The 9,589-nt window shown below is 39.6% G+C and overlaps 1 protein-coding gene and 1 pseudogene across 1 annotated transcript; both read left to right on the top strand.

The window, feature by feature from the left end:
* The first annotated feature begins 830 nt into the window (after positions 1–830).
* LOC117702164 (heat shock cognate 71 kDa protein pseudogene) lies at positions 831–2,776 on the top strand (annotated as a pseudogene).
* A 3,302-nt stretch (positions 2,777–6,078) lies between these two features.
* On the top strand, positions 6,079–7,073 carry LOC117702165 (olfactory receptor 1468-like). The gene has a single exon (XM_034493453.2). The coding sequence runs from the start codon at positions 6,079–6,081 to the stop codon at positions 7,012–7,014; it is 936 nt and encodes a 311-aa protein (XP_034349344.1). The 3' UTR covers positions 7,015–7,073.
* The last annotated feature ends 2,516 nt before the right edge of the window (positions 7,074–9,589 follow it).

The following is a 9,589-nucleotide window of genomic DNA, read 5'->3' as shown; positions in this document are numbered from 1 at the left end:
AAATAAACTACTTTAGAAAAGAAAGGGCTATTCTAGTCATTGTTTCAGAGGTTTATGTCCTGGGCCACTTGGTTTAACATTTCTGATTTCACATTGAAATTATACAATAGAAGGGTATGGGAGAAAACAACTGTTCAACTCATGACAACCAGGAAGCACGCGCACACACACACACACACACACACACACACACACACACAGAGAGAGAGAGAGAGAGAGAGAGAGAGAGAGAGAGAGAGAGAGACAGAGACAGAGACAGAGACAGAGACAGAGACAGAGACAGAGGCAGACAGAGACAGAGAGACAGAGAGGATGATAATGAAGCAACAGAAACAAGTGTGCCCTTTAAAAGTATGCTTATGGTCTACCTCCTCCGATCATGTGCTTCATCTTAGTTTCTCCAGTCTCTCTATAATTTTATCATATTGTGATTCATCACTGGATGGATCTATTGACTGAGTCAGGGTTGTAAAGATACCATCATGTCTGAAGAGTCCTCTGAGCATTTGGAACAAAACCTTAACAAGTGAGTTTGAAGAAACATATTGCAATCAAAGTATAATACTTCTATAAAATATTACACAAAAAGCAGGTTGTCAGTCTATGTGGAATAAATGATACTTATCAAAAAAGAAGTCTTGAATTTTATGTACAACTAGAATAGAGATTTGAACTTATAATACTGGATAATTTAGAGATATTATTTTCATGCAAATGTTAGTGCAACCTATAATAATCCAATGATTATAAGACCATCTCTCGGGTCTCATTGAACACGGAGGTAGCTTGTCAGGCATTTGTGTGGTCTCATCATCAGCACAGCTGGGCCTACATGCAAGCAACCATGTCTAAGGGACCTGCAGTTGGCATTGATCTTGGCACCACCTGTGTGGGTGTCTTCCAGCATGGAAAGGTGGAAATCATTGCCAATGACCAGGGTAATCACACCAAGCCAAGCTATGTGGCTTTCACTGACACAGAACGATTAATTGGCAATGCAGCCAAGAATCAGGTTGCAATAAACCCCACCAACACAGTTTTTGATGCCAAATGTCTGATCGGATGTAGGTTTGATGATGCAGTTGTTCAGTCTAACATGAAGCACCAGCCCTTCATGGTGGTGAATGATGCAGGCAGGCCCAAGGTCCAAGTCAATACAAAGGGGAGACAAAAAGTTTCTACCCAGAGGAAGTGTCCTCAATGGTTCTGACAAAGATAAAGGAAATTGCAGAGGCATACCTTGGAAAGACTGTTACCAATGCCATGGTCACAGTGCCAGCTTACTTCAGTGACTCTCGGCACTAGGCAACAAAAGATGCTGGAACTATTGCTGGCCTCAATGTCCTTCAAATTATCAATGAACCAACTGCTGCTGCTATTGCCTATGGCTTGGATAAGAAGGTCAGAGCTAAAAGGAATGTGCTGATTTTTGACTTGGGAGGTGGCACTTTTGATGTGTCAATCCTCACTATTGAGGATGGAATTTTTGAAGTCAAATCAACTGCTGGAGACACCCACTTGGGTGGAGAAGACTTTGACAACCGAATGGTCAACCGTTTCATTGCTGAGTTAAAGTGAAAGCACAAGGATATCAGCAAGAACAAGAGAGCTGTCTGGCATCTCTGCACTGCCTGTGAGCAGGCCAAGTGCACCCTCTCCTCCAGCACCCGAACCACTATTGAGATTGATTCTCTCTATGAGGGAATTGACTTCTATACCTCTATTACCCGGGCTTGATTTGAGGAATTGAATGCTGGCCTGTTCCATGGCACACTGGACCCTGTAGAGAAGGCCCTTTGAGATGCCAAACTAGACAAGTCACAGATCCATGGTATCGTCTTGGTGGGTGATTCTACCAGAATCCCCAAGATTCAGAAGCTTCTGCAAGACTTCTTCAATGGAAAAGAGCTGAATAAGAGCATTAACCCTGATGAAGCTATTGCCTATGATGCAGCTGTTCAGGCAGCCATTCTATCTGGAGACAAGTCTGAGAATGTTCAAGATTTGCTGCTCTTGGATGTCACTCCTCTTTCCCTTGGTATTGTAACTGCTGGTGGAGTCATGACTGTCCTCATCAAACGCAATAACACCATTCCCACCAAGCAGACACAGACTTTCACCACCTAATCTGACAACCAGCCAGGTGTACTCATTCAGGTGTATGAAGGTGAAAGGGCCATGACCAAGGACAACAACCTGCTGGGAAAGTTGGAGCTCACAGGCATACCTGCAGCACCCTGTGGGGTTCCTCAGATGAAGGTTACTTTTGACATTGATGCCAATGGCATCCTCAATGTTTCTGCTGTAGATAAGAGCACAGGAAAGAAGAACAAGATCACCATCACCAATGACAAAGGGCCGCTTGAGTAAAGATGATACTGAGCACATGGTCCAAGAAGCTGAGAAGTACAAAGCTGAGGATGAGAAGCAGAAAGATAAGGTTTCCTCTAAGAACTCACTGGAGTCCTATGCCTTTAACATGAAAGCTACTATTGAAGATAAAAAACTTCAAGGCAAGATCAATGATGAGGACAAACAAAAGACAAGTGCAATGAGATCATCAGCTGACTGGATAAGAACCAGACTGCAGAGAAGGAAGAGTTTGAGCATCAGCAGAAAGAACTGGAGAAAGTCTGCAACCCTATCACTACCAAGCTGTACTAGAGTGCTGGTTGTATGCCAGGAGGAATGCCTGGTGGCTTCCCTGGTGGAGGAGCTCCTCCATCTGGTGGTGCTTCTTCAGGCCCCACTATTGAAGAGGTGGATTAAGTCAGTCCAAGTATAGGGTATAGCATTGTTCCACAGGAACCCAAAACAAGTAACATGGAAAGATAAAACTATTTAAATTGGCATAAAAAAGAATCTCTGTAGCATCAGAACAAGATGATGAGAGCCAAGTGCCACAAGCACTGAAAGCAGAAGTTAGTATATTTCCTATAGACCTGTGAACAATGGTAGAAATATGATGAATGGGATGGGGGGGGTCTGTAAAGTTTCACCTGGAAAGGTAACAAGCCATAGACTTTTAAAGTATATTTACCTGGAAATTAATTGAACATGATTTGAAGGAGTTATTTTCCTTATTTATAGAAAATAAATATTTTTTATCATAAATAGAAATTTGGCTCATGTACTACTGATCATTGTTAGTAGCATGTGTATCTCTCCTAGGGCCTATTTACAGAAAGTTAGGTTGTATGGAGAGTGGGTAATCTTGGAATCTCCCAAAAGCATGTGATTCTCATAGTATACTGCCACAAAATCTGAAGGATTCTAGGTTCAATTATCACATTTTAATATATTTTAAATCATGCAGATTATTGTGCTTAAATACTTTGTGAATCTTCCAAATGCACCTTTAGCATTCCATAAAATATGTTCTAGGCATAAAAGATACCTATCAACCACCAATGAAATAAATGACTCCATATCCACCCATGAGTTCCATTCCATTACCACCTTACCATAAATGGAGCCAGATGTCATCAGTGCTGGATCACTCACAGTTGCAAGACTCTTAATTGTTACAGAATGGTTCTGGCTTATTAATGTGTCTTTAGTGAGTTATTCAAGGATCTGGACCCCTGAGAGCAAGTTCCCTCAGGCCCAGGGCTGAGTACTCTGTAAGACATGAGCAGGGATAGTACACAGATTATGAACATAGAAACATTACTTCACAGTTCTGCAATTAATACGAGAATAGGATCTCAAGCTGGGGTCTCGGAGTCACTTGAATACATCCTAGGTGAGTTGGGAAGGATGGTCTAGTTTTCTCAGATTGTATGATATTCTTTAGTGTGGAGTTTTAGATTTGATATTTCTCTATTCAGTACCTCTCTATCTTTCAAGATTTTCTACCATCTACAAGCATGTTAACTGTTTTCCAGATATATTTTGATGATAATATTTATTAATATCACTACACATTATATTCTTACCAGACTCTGTCATTTCATTGTAACAACAGCTCTGTAATCCACATAGGTTTTATGTGGTAGTTTTTAAATTTTTTATTATAAAGTTATCTGAAGGAATTTGAAAAAATAATGGATTGATGTCATAACATTCAATTTTTCTGAAGAAACTAGTGACATGTAATTTCATATTAGAAATGGAACTTCAATTTTTCTAAAGAAACTGATAATCTGTCTATTAAAATGAGGCTAAGCCCATTTAAAACAGCAATGCCCTTTCTTTGGATGTGAATTAAAAATCTAATATCTTAATTGAAGGGCAAAATAAACATTTTAATAAATATACTGGTAAATTTTTACTCAGATTAAATTTTTAGGCACCATCTTACATAGTTTTTAGGTTAAATGTATGCCAGGAAGCTTGGATTCCCATGGCTCTGAGAAACATGAAGCTGCTTACTTCACACAGCATTTGCACATCAACTTTCTTATCTGTGATTCCTAGTCACACTCAACACCAGGAATGTTATCTTCTCAGTTAGATGGGAAGCAAACTTCTGACAAACTGTCTCTGAGTTTTCATTAGACATTTTCCCTCCCTTAATGTCAGCAGATAACTGTTAAATATAAAATTTGTTAATGAAGATGAATTAATCATTTTAAGAGAAGATATAAGCAGTCAGTCTTTCTGCAAGGCTTTATATTTCTTTTGCCAGATTTAATCTATAGTGAGTTTTATTGAAGTCAGATTATCTCAGTAGAAAATGATTGTAAGAGAGAGAAAGTATAAATTAAGGTCAATTTTTATTAAATGAAATTTCTGGATTATGAACTGGCCAATCTGAAAACTGTATGTGGACTGATATCAAGGACAGACCTGGAAACTATGGTCTTGAAACTAAAGGCACTCTAACAGCCAGAGTCTTTTCTTTCTTGGGAGATTACAAATTATTCATCAATGTTTTCAATTGTGTATATGAAAACATCACATTATGCCAGGTAATTTGACTCACTCAAAGTGTACTGAGGTAAATGTTAACTCAATTGCACAATGTGTACAACACTGATAGAAGGACCAAGCAGAGATAACACATAAAATTAATGAGAACATGTGGCATGAATATTGGAGAAGGAGCCCACACAAGACTAGCATAGAAATATTTCTACACTTGCTAAAACTGCCACCTTATTTTTTCTTAGCATACTGATATCAATGACATCACATGTTTGACGTATAAAGATATGCAGAGAATCATTTGCTTTGGTAACATGAGTAAGTCTCAAACATATGATATGTGTTCATGATATGTGTGCAAATTATGACAGAATTTCAAATTTAGGAGTAAAGAACTAACCTGAAAAATTTTTGTCAGGGAAGAATTAACAGTGGTAGATATTCTAATTTTATAGAGCATTGGTAACTTTGAAAATGTAACTGCATTTTCTAGTGCAAAATGCAGCTAAAAATGTTAATGATATATTGGGTAAATGCAGTCAACAAGCAGGTTGTCCCCACTGCATGTCAAAGACAGACAAGCCTTTCCAGAATGAAGTTTACAGTCTGCTGGGAGTCAGTTATAAGAAGCTGACTGAAGAATTGGGTCCTGGAGGGTGAGTTCCAGACACAGTGGGGAAAAGCTATTAGTTCTCACCTACTCTAGGCAGACAGGGAAGATTTATCTTAAAAAGATGAGATGAGACGAGACGAGACGAGACGAGATGAGATGAGGAGATGAGAAAGAAATCCAACCTGAGTCTTAAGTTGTAATCTAAGCCATTCAACTACATGAAGTTCTCATTGCTGGAGATTTATAATCATAAAATAAGATAATCTTCACTGATACCTAAGGAACATTGAGATGCAAGAAACTGACAGAGGTAAACCAATTATAATCAGTGAGGCCACATAACCAACTCAGAAATAAGAAAAAAGACAATATATTTTGTATCTCAGACAACAGTAGAATTTAAAGGATGGAATATTAAAACACATATAAGAAACCAAGGAATTTGTTGTTATAGAAATTCCAGCTATTGGGAATACAGAGATAATATGATGAAATGAAATTATGATAAAGCACTTGTCTTCCATATATGTTCACTTTTATTATCTATTTACAGGTAACCTACTATTACCCTTCCAGATATTACAGGAAGATAGACCATGCCTGGAAACAACCAGACTGCCATCTCTCAGTTCCTCCTCCTGGGACTGCCCATCCCCCCAGAGCACCACCACCTGTTCTATGCCCTGTTTCTGGCCATGTACCTCACCACTGTCCTGGGGAACCTCATCATCATCATCCTCATTCGTCTGGACTCCCATCTCCACACACCCATGTACTTGTTTCTCAGCAACTTGTCCTTCTCTGATCTCTGCTTTTCCTCTGTCACAATGCCCAAGTTGCTGCAAAACATGCAGAGCCAAGTTCCATCAATTCCCTATGCAGGTTGCCTGACACAAATGTACTTCTTTTTGTTTTTTGGAGATCTTGAGAGTTTCCTCCTTGTGGTCATGGCCTATGACCGCTATGTGGCCATCTGCTTCCCTCTTCATTACACCAGCATCATGAGCACCAAGCTCTGTGTGAGTCTGGTGCTGCTGTCCTGGGTGCTGACCACATCCCATGCCATGTTGCACACTTTGCTGTTAACTAGGTTGTCTTTCTGTGAAAACAATGTGATCCCCCATTTTTTCTGTGATCTGTCTGCTCTCCTGAAGCTGGCCTGCTCTGATATTCATATTAATGAGTTGGTGATATTGATCATAGGAGGGCTTGTTGTTATACTTCCATTTCTACTCATCATAGTGTCTTATGCACGCATTGTCTCATCCATCCTCAAGGTCCCTTCAACTAGAGGCATCCACAAGGTCTTCTCCACTTGTGGTTCTCACTTGTCTGTGGTGTCACTGTTCTATGGGACAATTATTGGCCTCTACTTATGTCCATCAGCTAATAACTCTACTCTGAAGGACACTGTCATATCCATGATGTACACAGTGGTGACTCCCATGCTGAACCCCTTCATCTACAGCCTGAGGAACAGAGACATGAAGGCAGCCCTAAAAAGAGTGTTTCGAAAGAAAACTATCTTCTGACTGTAACTACATTTCAGATGGTTTTATAAAGTAATCAACTAGTATAAAAATGCTAGACCCCTAAGAGCAAATGCAGTTGCTGCTGCTCCTCCTACTGGTGTTGGTAGTGGTTGTGGTGGTGGTGGTGGTGGTGCTGCTGCTGCTGCTGCTGCTGCTGCCACTCCTGCTGTTGTTGTTTGCTGATTGTTGCTTGCTGGTTGCTGGTTGGACATATTCTGGGAAAGAGATCAAAATTGTTCCAAGGGAACTCAATGCCCCTAATCAGCAAGAAGTAGTTTAAGGAAATTCATGACCCCTTTTACCTCTAGCCTTCTTTCTTTCCTAGTGTTGTCTGGTTAGACATGAGAAGGGCAGAGATTGAATATATAAATAAGAACTCATAAATAGCCAAAAAACTGGCCACAAGAATGACTATGCTATATTTTTCTAAATGACATCTTTATTCCATACATCATTAATATGTGTCCTGGAATCTTATCACTGTGTTCTGAACTTTGTTGTCTGTTGTTTCATTTTTAAAATAAGCTTCATGACCTGATTTTGATATTCACAACAGAGAAATCTCATCATCCATGATACATAATAATGTCTCATAATAACATCCTATAGAAAACTGCATACAAGTTTGTATCTGAATGTTCTCCTCATCCTAATTTGTTTTTATGTCTATATAATTTTTCCCAAGATGGCCGTGCCCTAAACAAATTTTTGCAAAACTCTCACTACAGCATTGAATTTTGTATTTTCCTAGGAAATATCTTATGCCCAAGGTCTATGAGTTTGCTCCACTTATGAGGCAATGAGCTAGAGGTGAATAGTTTAGTTTTTAAGGATGCTATCCTTGTGCTCATTTGTATTTTTAAAATTTGAATTTAAAAACTTTATAGATATGTATTTATTTTATTCTTCATATAAAGTCAAGTAGAGAAGGTAACCTGATTTTTTAGCATCTGGAAATTAGAGCTCAACAACCTTCCATATCACACAGTTTAAAGACTATATAATTATTACTGTTTCTCTTCATTTCCTCCCACTCCTGAAAGAATAGATCCACTATTTTTCTAAAATGTTAGCATCAGGATGGCATGGATCATACTTCCATTTATGTTAAATTTATTTCTTCTGCTAGCTCTTCTTATGGCAACCAACCTACCCCATTTCATCACTTTATATCTCTTTCTTAGCCCCTACATATCTACTAGTATCCTAGAGCTTCCCTTAGGACTCCCTGTTGTTGTTCTTAATTTCCCAAAAGATAACCCCAAGTGTGGCAATAAAATCCAATATAAAAAACCTTGAACTCTTTATGTGCTTCTCAAGTCTGATCTTTGTCTTTTATTACTTGTGTCTTGATTCTGATGTCACTTTCTGTACATAGATAAACTTTTTATGGAAATTTGACTCAGACATGGCACATTAACACAACAACAGAAAAGTAACTAATGTGTAACTCAGTATCAGAGAGTGACGTGTTGCTTTGAAGAACTGGACCATGTTGTTTTTGATTGACTGATTGGTTGGTTGGTTGGTGGGTGGGTTGGTTGATTTTGTTAGTTTTTAGGAATGTGGAAGAGTTTGTAACATCAGACTATGAAAGTGATTGAATGTTATAAATAGACCTTAAAATACCATTCTAGTAGGACCCTGGAAGACAATCATGTTGAGAGCAATGCAGACTATGGAGCAACAGCTCAATACATTTCAGAAGGGAACAGTATTGACAACTGGTCTAGGGGCCGATTGCATGGTGTTTTAGCAGAAAATCTGGCTGACTTTAGCCCTAGTCCTGGTAACATGGCTTAGAGTAATATCTAAATTAATGAACTAATTTCTCTCCTCTCCTCTCCTCTCCTCTCCTCTCCTCTCCTCTCCTCTCCTCTCCTCTCCTCTCCTCTCCTCTCCCCTCCCCTCCCCTCCCCTCCCCTCCCCTCCCCTCCCCTCCTCTCCTCTTCTCTTCTCTTTTCTCTTCTCTTTTTATTGGGTATTTTATTTATTTACATTTCAGATGTTATCCCCTTTCCACATCTGTCCCTCAGAAACCCCCATCCCACCCCCCTTCCTCCTGCTTTTATGAGGGTATTCTGCTACCAACCCACCCACTCCCATCTTCCCGCCATTGAATTCCCCCACACTGGGGCATCCAGCCTTCACAGGACCAAGGGCCTCCTCACCCATCAATGCCCAACAAGGCCATACTCCACTACATATACAGCTGGAGCCATGGGTCCCTCCATGTGTGTTCCCAGGCTGGTGTTTTAGACACTGGGAGCTCTGGTTAGTTGGTATTGTCACTCTCCCCATGGAACTACAAACTCCCCTCAGCTATTTCAGTCTTCTCTTTAACCAGGGATGATCAGGTAGTATGTTATCAATACCAACAGTAGGTTGTCTTCACTGCCAGTATAGAAGTTTAAGCCACTACCACCATCAACTTTACCCTGGTTTGCTCCCAGTAGTCTCCTTTCCTCTGGTCTCAGATGTCTTCCATCTATTTACCATAAAAAGTCATAGAGAATGTGCTAAAAATGTGAATGAGTATGTGTCTTCACAAATATAAATAAGTAGTGTCAGCCTC

Source organism: Arvicanthis niloticus, unplaced genomic scaffold, assembly GCF_011762505.2.
Source record: "Arvicanthis niloticus isolate mArvNil1 unplaced genomic scaffold, mArvNil1.pat.X pat_scaffold_525_arrow_ctg1, whole genome shotgun sequence".
In the NCBI taxonomy this organism is placed as follows: domain Eukaryota; kingdom Metazoa; phylum Chordata; class Mammalia; order Rodentia; family Muridae; genus Arvicanthis; species Arvicanthis niloticus.
The sequence above is the reverse complement of the archived record's forward strand: the minus strand, read 5'-3'. Positions and strand labels throughout refer to the sequence as shown.

Bases quoted from the DNA above. Each gene is read 5' to 3' on its own strand.
- LOC117702165 (XM_034493453.2), top strand. From the start codon at position 6,079: ATGCCTGGAAACAACCAGACTGCCATCTCTCAGTTCCTCCTCCTGGGA.